The following is a 19,090-nucleotide window of genomic DNA, read 5'->3' as shown; positions in this document are numbered from 1 at the left end:
CTCCCGTCTGGCCCAATGGGTGCAGCGGGCGGGCGGGCCCCGCGGCGGGCCGGAGCGCTGCGCGGGGCCGCCATGCCCATGTACAAGGTGCGGCCGTTCCACCGCGCCGCCGGGGCCGTGCTGGCGGAACACCGGCCCGCCTGCATGTACCGTGTGCCCAGCCTGCACCGCCGCCTCTCGCCCGATGCGTCGCCGACGCCGCAGGTAGGAGCGAGGGAGCGAGGGTGGGCCCGCCTGGCCGGCCGGGGAGGGCCTGCTCAGGCCGCGGCCCACAGTGCGCGCCGCGGCGGGCTGGGCCGTGGGCAGCGGGCCGCGCCTGGGGCCGCGCTGGGGGGCGATGGCGGGGCCGGCTGTGGCCGCGCCGAGTCGGTGTTTGCTCCGTACGGGACGGGCGTTCGGGGGCTGGCGGAAGCCTCCGGCGGGGCGGGAGGCGCTGGGTGCCGTTCCCTGTCAGCGCCCGCTCGAGGTTTGGGGAGGAGTTCCCGGAATTCCGCTGGTATTTGTAGAGCCTTCGGTAACGCTCAGCGGGGCTTTTCTGGGCTCCCGCGTGTGTCTGTTTCTCAGTTGTTGTCTTTGCACTGACGAGGCCGCCCGCTCGGGTTTCTGCTCTTGAGACAGGAGCCGGCCAGCGACACACCCGCGATTTCTAGCTGCAGTTATTTCTTTTTTAAACAAGGCAAACCAGTAAACCGCTGTGTTACGTTATTGGAGTTGACTTCAGCCTCCTTGCAGTGTCAGGAACGCTGTGAGCTCTTCCAGCTGCTCGGAGCCGTTGCTGGCCTGGCGCCACCGCACCTTCTCAGCGAGCTCGTGCCGTGCGCTGGCCGCGCCGCCGGTGGAGATGCTCAGCAGGAGCAGACTTGGGGCAGAGCGTCACAGGAATGCTTACTACAATACCCTCCCGTTGCAACAGCCAAGTATTAACTTCCAGTGTCCTCTGAGCGTGTGTTTTATTTCACAGAACTGTGTACTAGCCAAATAACGGTCACTGAAGAGGTGACCATGTTTCAGTGTATTGTCTTTGAGAATATTGTGTAGGTGGGTATCAACATTTCATTTGGACACCTTGCTTGTTATCTGCTTCTCCATTAGACTGAAAGAAGGAGGTTTGGTTGATAGGTTGGGTTTTGTTAGTTCTTATTCAGGATGCTTAGAAATGGATTATCTATATAAAGTTTTTTCTTTAACATTACTCTAAGTTTGTAGATTTAAAACTTCCCATGGGAATATATTTTTCATATTTTAAAAGAAGTAGCATTGTAACATGAGGCTTGTAAAATAATAGAAATAACAAAAAGATGCATTGGTATTAATACGTAACGAAGGCTACAGTGTATTTTGCTCCACAGTTTATATTCTCTGAAACAAAGAATGCCTACAAGGAGTGATTTCATGTAACACCATCCATCCCACCTGAATTGTCAAGAAGTTTCCCTGTTGGGCAGCCTCTGTGTGCTGTTCTGGACCGAAGAGAACCCTGACCAGCTAACGTTGGGTTTTCAGGTTTTAATTCAGCACTTCACTGCCAATGTTGAAGTTTCTGTGGTTGTGGTCTGACTTCTACTGTGTTATGGAGTTTGCTCTAGCTAGCGGTTTAAAAACTGTCAAGCAAGAGGTTTTCAGAGGTGTGATTAAATAACCTGCCACCACATTCATACAGATAAATGATACAGCTAGTAGACATGAGACCATGACATCCTGGTTACTGGAATATGTTAAAATATTTCACAACTTACTGTGAAGGGAGCTGTGGTCTGCTTTGACACGGAGCTCAGTGAACGTTTATGTGACCTTGTTTGTTCCTCTCCTATAGGAAGAGGCTGACCCGGTGCTCCAAGCACTCGAGTCCCGCCAGGAAGAGATTCTCAAACGCTTGTATGAGCTGAAGAGTGCTGTCGATGGTCTCTCAAAGATGATACAAACCCCCGATGCTGACTTTGATGTCACTAATATAATTCAAACTGATGAATGTCCTCCTTTGACAACAAGTGGAGCAGACTTAGATTCGATGCTTGGAAAGGTGAGTGTAGTTGAGCATATACATTGATAGATACTTTCTTTGCTCTCAGACTTTACAGGTTGGGTGGCATTAAAACTTGGGATATTCAGAACTCAATATACAAGTGTTATATTTTTACAAATAACCTACAACTACCATTTCATTTTGGGCATCCAGATTATAGATTAAAACACTTATAAATACTAAATCCTATATATTCTCAGTTGGATATAAATCCAAGGTAGAATGGTTAATTTTGAAATAATGGCAGTTGTTTTCTTGTTTGTCACTAACTGGCAATTTTAACTTTGGCTTCAGGTAGGACTAGAATTTACCTCAGTTGTGTTCCTGACTGATATTATTGTTGAGGAAGGAAGATATTTAAATGTTTAAACACATTTTAAATGTCCAAACTTAAGTTATTTGAATGTCATTAGAATTTCAGATATACATGTGCATGCCTAGGTACACTTTGGAGTCAAATGAAAACTCCATTACTTCAAAGTCTGATCTGGAATGTGTCTTATCTGCTGAATGTCTTACTCTCCATTCAGGATTACGGTGCCCTGAAAGATATTGTAATCAATGCAAATCCTTCTCTGCCTCCGCTGTCATTATTAGTACTACACAGTCTGCTTTGTGAACGCTATAAAATACTATCAGCTGTTCACACGCATTCATCGGTGAAAAGTGTGCCAGAAAACCTCTTGAAATGCTTTGGAGAGCAGACTAAGCAGCAACCACGTCACGAATATCAATTGGGCTTTACTCTTATTTGGAAGGATGGTAAGAATGAAGTTATCTTGTAGATCAATGTTTTAAAATAGGTGAATAAAATGAAATTTGTGTTTTAGAACCTTGACAACAGATGCTTCGGTGGTGTCATGGTGACACGTGATGGATACATAACTGCAGATAACATTTTTGCTCTTTTTATAGCTGTGAACAATGATGGGGACAGAGAGGAAAGATTCTTGTCTGTGGTACTGTTATTAAAATATATGTGGTTTTTTAAATTTTTTTAATGTGTTTTTCAGTTTCTACAAACAAACCTGCTAGAACGGAAATTAGGTGGGAGACTGGGCTGGAGTTTGCAAAAAGGGATCACTTTATCCCGGGTTCCTGCCTTAGTCTAAGTGCTTAGACTAAGAAAACTGAAAAGTGTTCATCATGTTAATAATGTTAACGGTGCTGGCATCACAAGTAAAATATATCATAGAATTACCATGACATTTAACTTCTCTAACGTGTGGTATTCACTTTTTTCTTAATTTCAGTTCCTAAACCCCAGATGAAGTTCAGCGTTCAAACGATGTGCCCTATTGAAGGAGAGGGGAACATCGCTCGATTTCTGTTCTCCCTGTTTGGCCACAAGTACAGTGCGGTTACTTCCACTCTGATTGACAGCTGGGTGGATACAGCCATCTTCCAGCTGAAGGAAGGGAGCAGTAAGGAGAAAGGGGCGGTCCTGCGCTCTATGAACGCTGCCCTGGGCAAGGCGGCGTGGCTGGGGGGCAGCGAGCTCACGGTCGCGGACGTGGTGGCGTGGTGCGCGCTCCAGCAGACGGGCGGCGCGGGCGCTGCCCCGGCCAACGTGCAGAAGTGGATGAAGTCGTGTGAGAACCTGGCACCTTTCAGCTCTGTTATGAAGCTACTGAAGTGAGCCCCCGTGCTCCATAATGGTGTAATTTTTATCTTGTTCCACCTCCTGCCTGCCGTAGGGATCAGAGCCCTTTCTGAGATGTATCCAAGTACAGTTCTAAAATTAATAAAAACATTGCAGCTACCTTTTGTGTGTGATCTTTCTCCTAACTGATGCTCAACATGCATGTTGGCTTAGTAATTCTAAGGTACCTAAAGCAGTCCTATTTAAATACAAGCTGCACTTTTAATTTTTGCTTGTATTTTTCCCGTACCCCAAATGCTGCTTTACACAAGTTAAAATGTACCGAGGCTCAGTGCAACGCGAGTCCTTTCTCTTGACTGGAAGGCTTCTGAACTCAGCCAAAAAGATGAATACCTTTAGACAGGAAAATAAAAATGCATTGAAATATTGTTCTGTAAAAAAAGAAACGTTTTATATAACTTAGCATACAATACAGGTTAGTTCTTCCGGTACTTAAACTGGAGAACCGAGTCTTGCATGTTCATCGTGTTCTTCAGAAAGCAGTCTTATTCTCTCTCTCAGTTTCTCTATTTCTTCCTCTTGTTGTCTCACCTTCTGTTGCAGGTTAGAAATAACCTGAAAATGAGAGTCAGTTTACTTTGTTTATAGCCGGGCAAGGATAAAGCCTTACTAACCTCTTCCGAATTGTGCTTGCAATCCACTACAGACACGTTCTGCAGCAGCACAGCTCTTCAGTGTATTTCACACTAACATAATCCACAAACAAAAAGGTGGGGCAAGGGAAGGAAAATGGATAAAAGGATTCTGAAGATCTGATGGAAAGCTTCAAAAGCTTCTCTGAGCTATAAAAATGCCTCCAGCTGTATGTAAATCAACTGTCCAGTCTCCAAAAAATTACCTATACTTAATGACTATTTATCTCACTTCACCAGAAACATTACCACAGTGTAATCAGAAAAAAAGAGTGTCTCAAAAACAAAACCCCACAATACAGGCAGGGGAAACAGTGCATTTTTGTTTTGTATTTCTGGGTCTTGTAAAGGTTGAGGTTAGTGACATAACTTACATGTTCCGTGGTATGAAATAGTTCACTTTCACGAAGCTGAGCAGCAGTTGGTCTTTCTGTACATCTCTGACTGGTGAGGAGTTTAACATACTTGGCTTGAACTGGCCATTTTTTGTAGAAAGTATGAGGAATTTGGCCATTCCTTAAATGTGTAAGAACTTCTGTCCTCTCCATTTCTGTTCCAAACGGTTGGAAGAGCTCTAGCAGGATAACACCCATGCTGTACATGTCTGACTAGTAATGGGACGAAGAAGAAGTTCTGGGATAACTGCTAGTTTTTATTACTTACTAGATTTCTCTTTCTCATACAACACAACATGAAAAAGTTTCATGACAAGTTTCACAATGATATGAAAAGTATCAAGACCCTACTAAAGGAACACTAATTCAAATCTATATGGACTCCTCAGAATTGTATCAGAAACACATTTTTTGCATTAGTAGCAGACTAGAAGGCAAAACTGAAATCCATGTTTCAACAAAACTTAAGAGTAGGAGGAATATTTTCTGTATTTACCAAATATTACGTATTTACCTACTGAAAGACTTGTTTTATTCTTATTATCTATCATTGTGTGTTAACAGAAAAAACCACTCCTTACCTTGAAATCATAGTGAGATCCCTGCAGTTGTTCTGGTGAAGCATAGAGGCAAGTCCCCACGCCTGAAGTATGCGTCCGGCCTTCAAAGAGGCAATTCAGACTTGCTCAGTTAGTGTCACATTGTTACCATTTCACTTAAGAATTAAATATTTAATGGTAGTAATATCATAGAACCCCACTAAGCTTTCTTCTCTTACCATTTATTCTTTCTGTCTTAAACCACTGGTCTGCATCATCCCAAAGAAGATCTTTGCAGGCTAATCCAAAGTCTCCTATTTTCACATGATGGTCTGATCCATGTAGGAAGATATTTCTGGGCTACAAAACAAGACAGTACAAAACCTATAGCAAATTGTGACATTGCAGCTGTTTCAAAGTCTATAAATTCCAGTGTTTCGCAGCTATAAGAATTATTGTTTAACACTTCCATTAGTGAGAGAGAAAATACCGTCGTAGCTGATACCAGATTATGTGTTAGCAACACCATTTGGGCAGAAAGACCACATATGAAGGGTCTAGAAAAAAAGGAAGAAAAGCATTAACAGAAACCCCAAAGATTTAGTGGAAAGAGATAGCACTTTTTTCAGCAGAAAATGGGAAATTTGCGTAAGAATAATGTTAACAGGAAGAGGCAAAAGCAGAGAGCAAACTGGGCAGACACAATGTGAAACAAAATGTACTTCTCTATACGACCAGCAGAGCTGTAACACGCTACTTGGTATGGAAAGTTGCTATGAAAAAAAACCCAAAGGGATGGGAGACTTGAGACCAGTAACCGGAAAAACTGAAGTAGTTTTATCCATCTATTTTGGCTTTAGGATGACTAAGGAGGAGAAATGCTAGCACTGTGTATCTAGAAAAAAAAGACATAGTTTCCAGATAAAAGAAAACTAATAGGGAATTACTGGTTTTACTGAGTCTATATCACAAAGTTTCTTGAGCTTAGGTACGTTTGGGTGAGAAGTAAAAGCATTCTTGCTTAATACACGTTTTTTTCCTTACTCAACAGACATTGGCACTAGCAAGGAAAGCAACGGCAACTTAGGCCTTTTTTTCTTCCATTCTGAAGCTTTTGGTGGTTTTATAGTACTTTCAAAATGTTGCACTGAATGATACAGTTACTTCAAAGCTATTGTAGAACCAGACATTCTGCAACACCTCAAAGAATGACACTGTTCAAGTGTGAGATTCCAAATCCTCTATTTCTGATTATGGACTATCACTCCAAAAATTACAATTCCCTTGTCTATGAGCAACATAATCAAAGGAGCCAGTCCTCCTGCCGCCGTGTTGTCCCGTGGGCAGAGGAAATCAAATTAACATCAAGAAGAGCTATAAGAAGTAATGGTGGAAGATGACAGTGGCCCTGCTAAAGCTTTACCAGCTGATGATCCTGTTGAGATGTGAGTGCCTGGAAGGGCCCGTTCACCTCACTGACCCCCACGTAACCATCTGATCGAGATTATAATTTGTGACTAAAAATACCTTTAGATTAGGAAATGTTACATTTTTTAAAAAATGAACAAAAGAGGGAAAGTATCCACATACACTGGTATAGATGAGACAATGCATCTTTTCATTGTGTAAGAGCCCAGGTCATCTCAAATTTAACTATGATGTTGCTTTAATTCTCTCATAATGTAAGTCATTTTTGTTTTCTTCAACCTCCAGTAACAATTCATTGAACTTACTTTAATGTCTCGATGCATCACTCCCATGCTGTGGATATAGCACACTCCTTCCAGTAGCTCTTCAAAAATTTTCATTGTCCAGCGGGCATCCACAAGATGGTATGGACCTTAAAACAATTTAAAATCTAAATTATTTCAGCTAGTTTAACTGAGTTTTTAAGTTTATGGTGGTACATCTTGTTGAATTCTGTTTATTTGTGATGTGGACAAAATTTTTAATAGAATGGGATTAGTTTAAAAATGAAACTTCTCATGCTTCTCTTCACAGAATCCCAGAACGTGAGGGGTTGAAGGGCCCTGGAAAGCTCATCCAGTGCAATCCCCCCATGGAGCAGGAACACCCAGATGAGGTTACACAGGAAGGTGTCCAGGCGGGTTGGAATGTCTGCAGAGAAGGAGACTCCACAACCCCCCTGGGCAGCCTGGGCCAGGCTCTGCCACCCTCACCCCAACAAGTTTCTTCTCAAATGTAAGTGGAACCTCCTGTGTTCCAGTTTGCACCCATTGCCCCTTGTCCTGTCACTGGTTGTCACTGAGAAGAGCCTGGCTCCATCCTCCTGACACTCCCCCTTTCCATATTGATCCCCATGAATGAGTCCCCCCTCAGTCTCCTCTTGTCCAGCTCCAGAGCCCCAGCTCCCTCAGCCTTTCCTCACACGGGAGATGCTCCACTCCCTGCAGCATCTTGGTGGCTGCGCTGGACTCTCTCCAGCAGTTCCCTGTCCTGCTGGAACTGAGAGGCCACAACTGGACACAATATTCCAGGTGTGGTCTCCCCAGGGCAGAGCAGAGGGGCAGGAGAACCTCTCTGACCTACTGACCACCCCCTTCTAACCCACCCCAGGTCCCATTGGCTTCCTGGCCACAAGGGCCCAGTGCTGGCTCATGGTCACCCTGCTGTCCCCAGGACCCCCAGGTCCCTTTCCCCTACGCTGCTCTCCAACAGGTCGTTCCCCAACTTACACTGGACCCTGGGGTTGTTCCTGCCCAGATTCAAGACTCTACACTTGCCCTTGTTCTATTTCATTCAATTTTCCCTGCCCAGCTCTCCAGCCTGTCCAGGTCTCTGATGGCAGCACAGCTTCCAGTGTCACCCACTCCTCCCAGCTTGGCGCCATCAGCACACTTGCTGACAGTCACTCTATTCCCTCATCCAAATAATTGATGAATATATTGAATAATCCCGGTCCCAGCACTGCCCCCTGAGGCTCTGCACTGGATCCAGGCCTCAACTGGACTCTGCCCATTGACCACGACTCTCTGGCTTCTTCCCTTCAGCCAGTTCGCAGTCACCTCACTCCCCGCTCATCCAGCCGCACTCCCTCAGTTCAGCTGTGAGGATGCTGTGCAGACTGTGTCAAATGCCTCACTCAAGTCGAGGTAGATCACATCCACCGCTCTGCCATCATCCATCCATCTTGTTACGTCCTCATAAAAGTCACTGAGGTTGGTCAAGCACGACTTCCCCTTGGTGAAGCCATGTTGACTGCCCCTAATGACCCTCTTATCGCTGATATGCCTTGAGAAGCACCAAGGAGAAGTTGTTCCATCACTTTCCCAGGGATGGAGGTGAGGCTGACATAGTACTTTTGAAACAGTAAAAAGTCACTAACCTCAACATTCCAAAAAGGAGAGGTCAGGGGGCAGGAACATATGTCTGCCTGAAAACACTCCTCCAAGCCTCATCAGATAGTCATTTGATTATGAATTTAACAAATCCTTTAGTTTTAAGTAAGTGCTGAATTAGAATGAAAAATACGGTTCCAGATAATTTACACAATGCCAGGTTTCCTGTATTGATTTGCACCCTTCCTTTTTGGATCCTAATCCTGCTGTTGTGCTACACTCTGAAATTCCCAAATCCCCTCTGGCTGTAGCTGTCCTGAACAAACTTACCATCTAATTGTCTTTACCATTTCCCATAATATTATTTTGTTAAACTACATTGTCTTCCTGCTCTAATGACACAGACCTAACATGTCTGTTGCCACTTTAAACACCCACCATTTACTCCTACTTGGGTTTCTGCTTTTTAATACCTATCCCAGGACAGCGTTCACCTTTCCCCCCATCGCCTGGGAAAATGTGGGAAAACAGCGTTTTGCAAGGTCATTCCCTGACCAGGAACATCATTGTTTAGCTTATGATAGCAAAACCACTACAATTACAGGAGAGATTAGTGGAAGTCAGCTGATGGTTAGCTGGTAAACCTGACTCCATGACTGAAGAGAACAACAGATTTATCTTAATAGCGATTAAAGCTAAGATTAAGCATTAGTCATACAGTCTTACAATCTTACAATCTATTAAGCATATGCTTCTTTTATGCAGCCACCCCAGAGAAAGGAACACATCTCTAATGCTTTAAGAGCATTAGACTTGTTCTTCCAACTGTTACCAACTATTGAAGACGGCTTGTTATCAGAGCATGGGAACTCCTCCGGCCACTCAAGCAATGGCAGATCCTTTAGACTGACGATAAATCAGCCTGTACAGGAGTTCTGATTCTTAAGAACAAACTTAACTATGCTTCCGGCATACATTCATTCTTCTAAGAACTGTCTAAAACTCATGAACTTTTATCTCTTTTACCAACAACTATCGAAGACTCAATACTAGCTGTTACTTGATTAAGTGAATAAAGGATCCCATGAAGAAGATCCATATTATAAGCTCCTGAAGTAAAACAAAATCAGGCAATTATGAAAAAAGAAGTATTTGCTTTATAAAGAATAAGTAAATTTTTAAGACGGTGATGAATCTTACTGGAAGTTTCTTCTGTTTTCTCGTTGCATCTTTTATTACGGTCAACAATCCAATCCCACAAGGATATTTCACATAGTTGCATTTGTATATGAAGCATCAAATGATATTCCACCTAACAGAAAAATAATAGCCTATGATTTTGCCACTGTAATATGAACAGTATTTCCTTAGTTATTTTCTTTAGAGCTTATATATATATATATATATATATATTTTAAACTAAAGTTAGATATCAAAATGACATTGGATACATTTTGAACACATTGAATATCAAGGCTACACACCTTGATATTCGAATTAGACTTTAAAAGCTTCTAGACATACTGAACAGAGGTTCATTCTGGCTTAGAAAAAGTGCAAATTAATATAAAATAGCTAAAAATTCAACCTCTTGATATCTAATTTTATGATTTATTAACATGAATATGTAACTTCATACTCAGTTTCTAAAAATGTACTATTTCACTTGATAACCTGGACAACTCAAGCAAACACCTTTAAAATCCTGGATTTCTTGCAAGAGGAAACTCCAACTGATGGCAAAAGCTGGAAGCGTTGCAGAGCTGGCCTGTCACACTGCACGCTGCAGCGGTACGAGCGCCAAGGAAGTTTCACTAACAGAAGCATGGGCAGATTCCCTGCCCAAATCTGCTTCTCTCTTTCTCATGTGTAATCCTACAACATATGGGCACCATATCACATCCCTAGAGACTTCTTCAGTAATATCTGAATTCGCCATCAGTACGGAATGCTGATGATTTCCAAGTTTGATTTTTTTTATGCAGCAGCAGTTCTTTTTATTCATGTAGGTACTTGGAAAGGACGCAAGAAAAATAACACATAGAAGCTTTCTTGTATGCTGACTTTTGCCAGCTCCTCTGGTCAGCTTCCTTCTAAACGTGTAACCCACTTAAGTAAAAATTGCCTGTATTTTTGGCTCTAATCACAGTCATTTCATTTTTTTAAATGTTTCATTATGAATAATTCCTCTGTCTACCAAAGACTACTTTACAAACATAATTAAATTAGACAGCAGTTAAGTATATTTAAAGAGTATTCACCTCAAACTCTCCACAGAGCGCTACATCATTCTTGGAGCATCCCTCAGTGCAGGACTTAGTTCCAGCGCTAGCAGCTTGATCCAGACTAGAATGAGGTACTTGTGCTGAATGGTTTTTCTCATCAGTTGATTGACTGCTAACACTACTTAGAGAGTCTTCTTGTAGTACTACGGATAATTCACATTTATTTGGTTTCATACACTCTCTACTATTGCTGTTGGTAAAATCATTCCTTGTATCCATATTCTGCATTAATTCACTATCCAGATTTCTAAGACTGGTACCGTCACAGGACTTCTTTTCTTGTGAACTAAGGTCAGCAAAGACAATCGAACTACCGCTTTCCACACTCTGAACGTGGCAGCGATCACTGAAAATAATAAAGGGAGAGAAATCAAAATACGTACACGGTTTTATACCATTTACTTGTCATAAACCATTCTGAAAACTTTTTTTTTTTCCCCAATTGCAAACGACACTCCAGAGCAAGAGTCCAGCCGCCTCCCGATTTAAAACTTGGGGATTAAATAACCGGCAGCGTGGGCTCCAGCCTTTGTAACCCCTTCCCCGGGCAGCCCCCGCGCTGACCCGGGCAGCTGGCAGGGACGCACGGCCCCGGTCACGGCGAGCCGGGCAGAACTGAGACAGCTGGCAGGGACGCACGGCCCCGGTCACGGCGAGCCGGGCAGAACTGAGACAGCTGGCAGGGATGCACGGCCCCGATCACGGCGAGCCGGGCAGAACTGAGACAGCTGGCAGGGACGCACGGCCCCGGTCACGGCGAGCTGGGCAGAACTGAGACAGCTGGCAGGGACGCACGGCCCCGGTCACGGCGAGCCGGGCAGAACTGAGACGGGGCTCCACTCCTGTCAGCTTAGGAAGTTACACCACGATTTCTCATAAGGCTCCGTGTCCTATTGAAAGGGCTAATCAACACGTCTGAGAAACAGAAGGCCCCATCACCCTAATGAGACTCCACAGTACTAATTAGTGTTGCTGATTGGCACAAAACTTTTGAAGTGAATTTGAAGCCCAGGACTACATTCAGGCACTCAGGAACGGAGAGATCCAAAGAAGGTAGAACTATCCCGTAATATTCTTCAGCTTACGCAACCAGAAGACAAACAATCACATGGAAAATTAAGACTTTTTTTGGTTATAATTTGGAAGCAAAATGCACTTGTGCAATGTATGCTGAATTCTGTACTCTTTAAATGTTACTTAAAAAAAAGCCTTATGTTAAAGCCAAATAAATTTTACAATGGAGATTTACAATACTTACTTGCCACTCTCTTGCTCCAAAGATAATGGCTGCAGCTCCATTATTGCTTTACCTGTTGGGTGAAAAGATATTTTTTTCACAAAACAAAGCATGCATATATTTACTCTAAATTAACATTTAAGCTATAGCATCTTACTGAACTTCATTGCCTGGAGATACCTTTTTCTCTATTTCTGCTGCTGTTTCTTAGTCTACTAAGAAGAAACCCTAATAGGTTTTTCATTTTTCTTTATTGAAAAGAAAATACATGTTGTCCAAGGTAACTGGAAGAGTTGTACTGGGCTCTCTTACATATTTGCCTAGATTTCACATTTAAGAAGGTAGCCTGTTCAGAATTAGAGCTTATAATGTCTATGATCATACACAGTTAAAGCAGCGACTCCACAAGGCACCATCCTTTGCATCACCCTGCTGCTGTTTTGGAGACACCCAGTATTTTAGAAATAATTTTCATTAAAATTGTATATTTATGTGAAGAAGCAGTTTGTTTTAGCACACAGAAGCAAATATGAAACATCAATCTTGTAAGCCAAGGAAAACCATTAAGTACCACAGCACCTACCTATAGATCTAGTTATGCACTTACATTATCAGTGCTAAGTCCTTGTGAAGTACTGCTAGCACTAAAAATTTGCATCCTTCAAGATTCTCAGTATCATTGGTTAAAAAGTCTTGTCTGTTTTACTATACTATAAACTTCCTATGTGTTTTCTTTTGTGCTTATAGCTGAGTGGACATCAAGTCACTGACTTGGAAAGCAATGAAATCATAAAGAGCATAAGCCAACCTCCCACTAAGAAAGGATCAAAAGATCTGCGTTTCGGAAAAGGACAAGAAAGGGACTGACGGATTAGAGTTACAAAGGGACCAAAGGTCAACGTGTGGAAAGAGCTGAGAACAGAGAAACTGAAGAGAATAAAAAAGGGGGCAAGCAAAGTCTAAAATGATATAAAAGTAGACAAATTCTCAACAGTTACAGACAGTAGCCAATACTCGAAAAAAACAGATTGTTCTGTCGCTTCAGCTCCAAATTCTTCATTAAGAAACAGATAAGTTATTCGGCAAGAGATTGAAGTGCACAGAGAGATACAAAGATCTCGTGGTCACCCGTAGTTTGCTTTTTTTTTGGGGGGGGGGGTTGTTTTAACGAGGGGAAAAAAATAGTTATTTTATCAGAGAAGTAATACTCCTCTTTAAGTAACAGGACAGAGGTCATAGGCAGGACGCAAGCAAGAGTGACGCAATCTGCTGCACTTTCCTTTTGGACGCGCTGTTTGAACGTATTCCATCCAAGCAGTGTGGTAGCCTACGATGTTACGATGCTGCAGCCCAGCCAGCACTTTAACTTCTCGTAGCACCTAAAAAGACCAAAAAGAAACTGTATGACTGTCCTTAGTTCTGAGTGCTTAGCTAACTCAGAAGATAACAAAAAATAATAGTTTCTAAGAAAGAACAGATAAAATTATTACAGTAATAGAGGAAATTTGGAAGCTTTAAAACAAAGAATGATTTTCATAGTTGCAGAGATGATCCAATTCAAGTTAATAATATGCTGCTTTCAATGGACTTAAATACGACTCAATTTTTTTCTACTAGGTATTGATAGGCTCAAATGTTTAGAAACTCAGAATGCATTACAAATGTTATTAATGTCTTTGTTGCTTTGGGAAACGTTAACTGTGTTACTAAATTAAATCAGAACCAGCTACAGCAGACAAGGAGTTAAAACAGATGAAACATAGGAAAAATAATACCTTCATGCAATCTCTTCTTGTAGCTTTCTTAATGTTAATTTTTTTAATGGCATAGAACTGACCATCTAGCTTGTTTCTGACCTGAAAACAATTGCAATAGGACAAAATCAGATGTTAGTGTGTTTAGATTAATGAATTATTAAATCCTTTAGAACCAACTATTTTCTACAAGTTATTTTCTGCACCCCATTCAGATAACCTTTCACCCGTACCAGAGGATGAAACCAGGGTCAGGCTCCAGCTGTCCAAGATAAAGATACTCTGCCTTCTTTCAGGACTGCAAACATCTAATCCACTCTAGCTGAAACACATGGCTTTACCTATCTATCAATTAAAAAATGCTGATAGGTCCTGATAACTGCTTGAATAGGTTCTCAATAGATCTGTGAGATCACAGCTGTCACTTACATATGCAGATACCACATGGGGAACCTAGGCTGGCCATACGCTACAAGTATTTACAATTCAACATGGGGCTGGAGAGTTTACACTCCTATTAAGGCTGCTTTTTATCAAGCAGTCACAACTGGGCTGTGCAGACTAATTGGCTCCTGTGGACGTTTTAAGTCAATATATCACCACACTTCACACGAGAAATAAGGAGTTTTCATGCACCTTCGAAGGGTCAAAATACACAAAGTAAACCATCTGATAAATCCTGCTTCCAACAAACAAAAACCAGAACTAAGCGTCTTTTGAAATGAAATGGCAGCATCCTTCACGTGTGCAGGTTTGTACCTATTCTATTGGAAAATGAGTATTTTTATCTTACAAAAATAAAAAGTCAAAACATCAACTCTAAATTTCAAAGGAAAAAGAGGTATGAACTGAGCAGCTCTAAATGGAAGGTAAAGAATACCTTGTATACTTTACCATATCCTCCTTTTCCTAGCCTTGCAATCTCATCAAATTCATTCAAGTATCGTGAAGTCTGTGCTTCAAAGAGAACTTCTTTTCCCCTATTAAAAAAAGGTTAAGCTGCATTAAATAGAACTACAACTTATAAGTAAGGTATTATATAGGCTACAGGTGTACACAATCTCGAAATACTATTTACATTATGGAAAGAAGAAAATACTTTGACATTACTATAGTGAATACTGCAAACCAGCAGACTGCAACAGCATGCCTGTGTGCTACAAACCCACCCTGTGCTAGCAGAAGTATTCAGATTATTTCTTGAAGTTTATGTCTGATAAATCTTGTTTTCCTGACTGGTGAAACTAATCATGAGAGTTGTACTCAAGAGGGAATTTTCACCAGATCCGTTTGAGAGTTTGGAGAAAATGTCACTTTTTTTTTTCCTTCGCTGTTTCAGAGTCAAAATATGAAGTGCAGTATTAATTAAATTTGCGGTGGAGTACAGAACTTTAGGGAGGGAGTTAAGTTTAATGTTTCTAAATGCTTTGAATACATACCCAGTTGCATGAGAATCTCCATTACCAAGTTCCTATGAAACAACAAAATGCAACATAAAACGCCATAACAGAGTAACAGGTCTATCGTGACATCAGCATAAACAGTTTAATCGAACTAGAAAATACAACTATGTTCCGAGAGAAAATTAGGCTACTGATAGCCATTCACTTTCTGCAGAAAGCCTCACCAAACTAAAGTATTATTATCCCAGCACTAATCTGCTATCGTCCCTCTGCTGGAGAGATTACCGCCCTTTCAGAGTTCTGCTGGCAAACAGGATAAAATGAGGGCTCTAAAATGTGCTTAAGACAGAATTAACTAGCTTAGTTCAAGCAGCGAGATAAGCACACTGGTCCGATTCAGCCTGAAGCACACTATGCAGTATACAAATTATGCCCTCCACTAATATAAATACAATGGTGTTAGAACAATCAACTGGAGCAGTTTAAAATCGAAAATGGAAGTCTGACCATTGTTGAAAAGATCTGTAGCAGTACTTAAAATACCTTGCCTGTGTTATAAAGATTTTTGAATTATTTAATAAGGAACAAAATATTGCTGGCTTCAAAAGCTGTGATTTGTACCCGTAGAACCCGAACATGCCATCCCAAACATCTGAGGTAGCACAGGAGTACCATTTTGTATAATTATTAAAAAGATCCAATCCAATATTAAAAGAACCCCCAAACAAAAGCTTCCTTGGATACAATGATGCATTAATTCCTTAATGCAGAGGTTGCCAAAGAAATTTAACAAAGCTTACCCCATTAAGTATTTGTCGATTAGCTGCTTTCATTAGTTCAGTGATGGCTCTATTATGCTGCAGTCTTACAGTACTAAATTCGTCACAGAAGGCAAAAGGGGAGAGCAACCCCGTTCTTGTGAACGCCTGACGAAGTACTGTACAAATGGACACAGAAAGGTCACAGTAAATAAAGCCTGCCAGTAAGACCATGTAAATAGTTGTTGCTTTTTAAATTAGAAACTTTATTTGAAAGGTAGCACGTCTGAAAAACAGAATAGTTACTCCTACCCTAATGCCATTTCCCATACTCTTAGCAATAAAAACATCCTAAGTCCAAAGTAGAGCTGCTCTGTGGGAATGCGTTTGCATAATACAGTTATTTGCCATGTCCTTCACCTCCTACCTCATCTCAGCAGATGAATTATACCAACATCCACCCACTCACTTATTTGTTACTCTTGGACTTATTTTGATGAGAGAAAAGAGAAATTCAAAGGATGGTCATAATTACGAGGACACATTTATAATAGAAACTGCTAAAGTCAAGATTTTCCAATTCACATACACACACATTTGTGCACATTCACTGTGTAACTTCATTGTAAATGAAGTCACTCCCACCCCTATAAAGCAACATATCTTTCTCAGTTGCAGTAAAACAACGCTGTGGCACACAAAAACTAACAAATACTGGAGATGGGCGCAACTGTGAAGATGCTACAAAAATGCACTTAGAAGGTTTAAGGAGTCCCACGGTCTTAAACCAAACTTGCTTATAAGAGCTTTTTTGAAATGTACCAGTATTTCCAAAATTAGCCTATTATTTTCTTGTTTAAAGTAGATTATATGTATTGGAAGTGAACCTGTAAGCAATTAGGAGTTTTGCTGCACAAGCGCTATGGACACAGTTACACACACCAGAAAAGCGGGACAAGTGCCAACATGAATACACTAGCCAAAGCCACAAAACAGATACAATCCTGCAATACATATTTTCTTTATTCATCAGGTTTATTCCACTTGGGAAACTGCTTTAAACTATACCGACGGAAGAACATCAAGCAGCTACCTACTTTGGAAGATACCCAGGTTGGTATTTTGTTCCTCTCCCAAAAGGAGGAAATTTGGTTGGTTTTTTTTCTCTGATATTTTCAGCTTTGACGGAGAGAATAGTAAACCCAGGGCTACACAGCTCCATCAGACTTCAAGAATGAAAAAAATGACAGTTGTCTACACTCGTTACTAGTTGCTACAAATGGCTTAAATTTTAAGTACAAGCAATATATTAGATTTTATTTTTTACAACCACGTATAGTAAGGAGAAAAACCTTGGAGATTGTTTCTCAAATACACTAAGTATGCGTTTAAATGAACAAAATACCTAAGATAAGTCACATACCAAAAAGACAGATTTCAAAAGAAAGACTTCACACCTAAAAATGTTATTTCCCTGAATTATATCAAAAGGCTGTAAGGGAAAATAAAGGACTTACAAAGATATTTCCTCTGATTTTCACAGACCATAATTTTGAAAGATCTAGTGAAAACTATGCTATAGCTATTTCTTGATGAATGTTTTTACTAAATCCCTCTTCTGTGTTTGTTCTTAGATCAGATTTGACAGTCAAATTGCCCTGCTCCCTTTCTCATGAAGTAACTCACATGACTTAGCTGGAACAGAACTGGCTGATCTTTGAACTTACTGTTAAATTTGTTATTGTTTTCAAATTTGTTACTGTTTTCAAAAATAACACAGGTCCTCCTTCCCAATTAAGTTGATTCAGGGTATTTATCCTCTTCACAGAATTACTCTTGTCCCAATGGGATGAGACCTACAGCGTTGTATTGATATTACACTGTAATTCTGCACAGAAGAATCAGGCATATATTGCAGTAAGGTAGTTTGAGAAACAAGAAAGAAATACTCTTACTAACTTCGGAACAGACACCTCGAATGAACGGGGTTGTGTGTGTACATGTGGCAGAGATGCTCCAGCAGCGACACAAGCAGCAGCTGGTTTTGGATGGTCGAAGTGAAATTCACAAACTTCTGCGACCCGTTTGCAACTCGCAGCTCTGCGGGCACATCCGATTCTGGAAAAGGACAGTCAGACAAATTAATTCACATCTCACCGTATGCCTGTTTATCAAAAGCCCATACCAAACCAGCGAAACACACGAACCCACACAGCTTCAACACAACCCCGGCTCACAAAAAGCCACCACACGAGCTGCCACTGAACAAGAAGCCTGAGACACTAATTAGGAACATCATTATAACTAATTTTGTAAGTGTACACAAAATAAGCTATCCGGAGAGGGCGGGGCGCTCCTCCGGCGGCCGCGGGGCCCGGCGCCCGCTGCCCGCGGCCTGCCCGCTCTTGCATCACCCCGCCGCTGCCTCTTCCTCGAGGCGGCGGGGAAGGGAAGGGAAGGAAGGAGGAAGGCGGCGGGTCTGCCCTCCTGCCCACCCCGCCAAACGGGGGGAGCCGGGCCCGCCGCCAGTCCCGCGGAGGACAGGGCTGCCCCGGTCCCGCTTACCGTCGAAGCGCGGCTCCGGGCTCTCCTCAGGAAACTCGATGGCGGGCGGCGGGGCGCGGGGGCCCGCGGCCCTCGGCGGGAACCCGCCCCGCCACATGCCGGGCGCTGGGGTCCCGGCCTCCGGGCCAGCGTTTGTGGCCGCTCTTTGAGCGCAGAGCAACAGAACATTAACTGGAGAAATAAATCGGAGCGGGCTAAACACGGCCCGGCGGGCAGAGACGGGCGGGCAGGCTACGGCCGAGGCTCGTCCGGCAGCCTGGCGGCTGGGAGCCGAGGCGGCCCCTCACGCAGCGGCGCCGGCGCAGCGCCCTCCCGCCCGCGCGGGGCCGCGGCTGCCCGCATCGCCCGGCGAGGCCCCGGGCCCGCGCCGCCCCTCAGCTCCGCGGGAGCCCGCTCGTCGCAGCCGCTGCGGCCCCTCGCCCTGACCGGGGGTCGCGGAGCCCCCTCTAGCGGCTCCCGGCAGCGGCACAGGGGCGGTGCTGGTCCCCGTGTGACCCGGAGGAGCTCGCTTCTCCCCCCGCCGCCGCCGCCGCCTCC

General features: G+C 42.8%; 2 protein-coding genes across 2 annotated transcripts; one reads left to right on the top strand and one right to left on the bottom strand.

Annotated features, from left to right (window-relative positions):
• The first annotated feature begins 16 nt into the window (after window positions 1–16).
• AIMP2 (aminoacyl tRNA synthetase complex interacting multifunctional protein 2) lies at window positions 17–3,785 on the top strand. The gene is made up of 4 exons (XM_082064912.1): window positions 17–204; window positions 1,814–2,020; window positions 2,554–2,785; window positions 3,277–3,785. The coding sequence occupies exons 1-4, from the start codon at window positions 73–75 to the stop codon at window positions 3,660–3,662; spliced, it is 957 nt and encodes a 318-aa protein (XP_081921038.1). The 5' UTR covers window positions 17–72; the 3' UTR covers window positions 3,663–3,785.
• A 276-nt stretch (window positions 3,786–4,061) lies between these two features.
• Window positions 4,062–18,832, bottom strand: EIF2AK1 (eukaryotic translation initiation factor 2 alpha kinase 1). The gene is made up of 15 exons (XM_082064918.1): window positions 18,554–18,832; window positions 17,948–18,106; window positions 16,031–16,167; window positions 15,267–15,298; window positions 14,708–14,807; window positions 13,849–13,929; window positions 13,335–13,452; window positions 12,095–12,146; window positions 10,813–11,182; window positions 9,752–9,863; window positions 6,986–7,092; window positions 5,492–5,612; window positions 5,295–5,374; window positions 4,693–4,926; window positions 4,062–4,241 (listed from the first exon to the last, which is right to left on the bottom strand). The coding sequence occupies exons 1-15, from the start codon at window positions 18,648–18,650 to the stop codon at window positions 4,119–4,121; spliced, it is 1,923 nt and encodes a 640-aa protein (XP_081921044.1). The 5' UTR covers window positions 18,651–18,832; the 3' UTR covers window positions 4,062–4,118.
• Window positions 18,833–19,090: the final 258 nt, after the last annotated feature.

Source organism: Streptopelia decaocto, assembly GCF_964273445.1.
Source record: "Streptopelia decaocto genome assembly, chromosome: 13".
Taxonomy (NCBI): domain Eukaryota; kingdom Metazoa; phylum Chordata; class Aves; order Columbiformes; family Columbidae; genus Streptopelia; species Streptopelia decaocto.
This window is presented reverse-complemented; position numbering and strand designations above follow the sequence as displayed.

Excerpts from the sequence above, each read along its gene's own strand:
- EIF2AK1 (XM_082064918.1), bottom strand. The coding sequence starts at position 18,650 with ATGTGGCGGGGCGGGTTCCCGCCGAGGGCCGCGGGCCCCCGCGCCCCG. Across the intron at positions 11,183-12,094 it reads TTGGAGCAAGAGAGTGGCAA|TGATCGCTGCCACGTTCAGA; the intron begins GTAAGTATTGTA and ends TATTATTTTCAG. Across the intron at positions 4,242-4,692 it reads TATTTCATACCACGGAACAT|GTTATTTCTAACCTGCAACA; the intron begins GTAAGTTATGTC and ends TCTCATTTTCAG.
- AIMP2 (XM_082064912.1), top strand. The coding sequence starts at position 73 with ATGCCCATGTACAAGGTGCGGCCGTTCCACCGCGCCGCCGGGGCCGTG. Across the intron at positions 205-1,813 it reads ATGCGTCGCCGACGCCGCAG|GAAGAGGCTGACCCGGTGCT; the intron begins GTAGGAGCGAGG and ends CCTCTCCTATAG. Across the intron at positions 2,786-3,276 it reads TACTCTTATTTGGAAGGATG|TTCCTAAACCCCAGATGAAG; the intron begins GTAAGAATGAAG and ends TCTTAATTTCAG.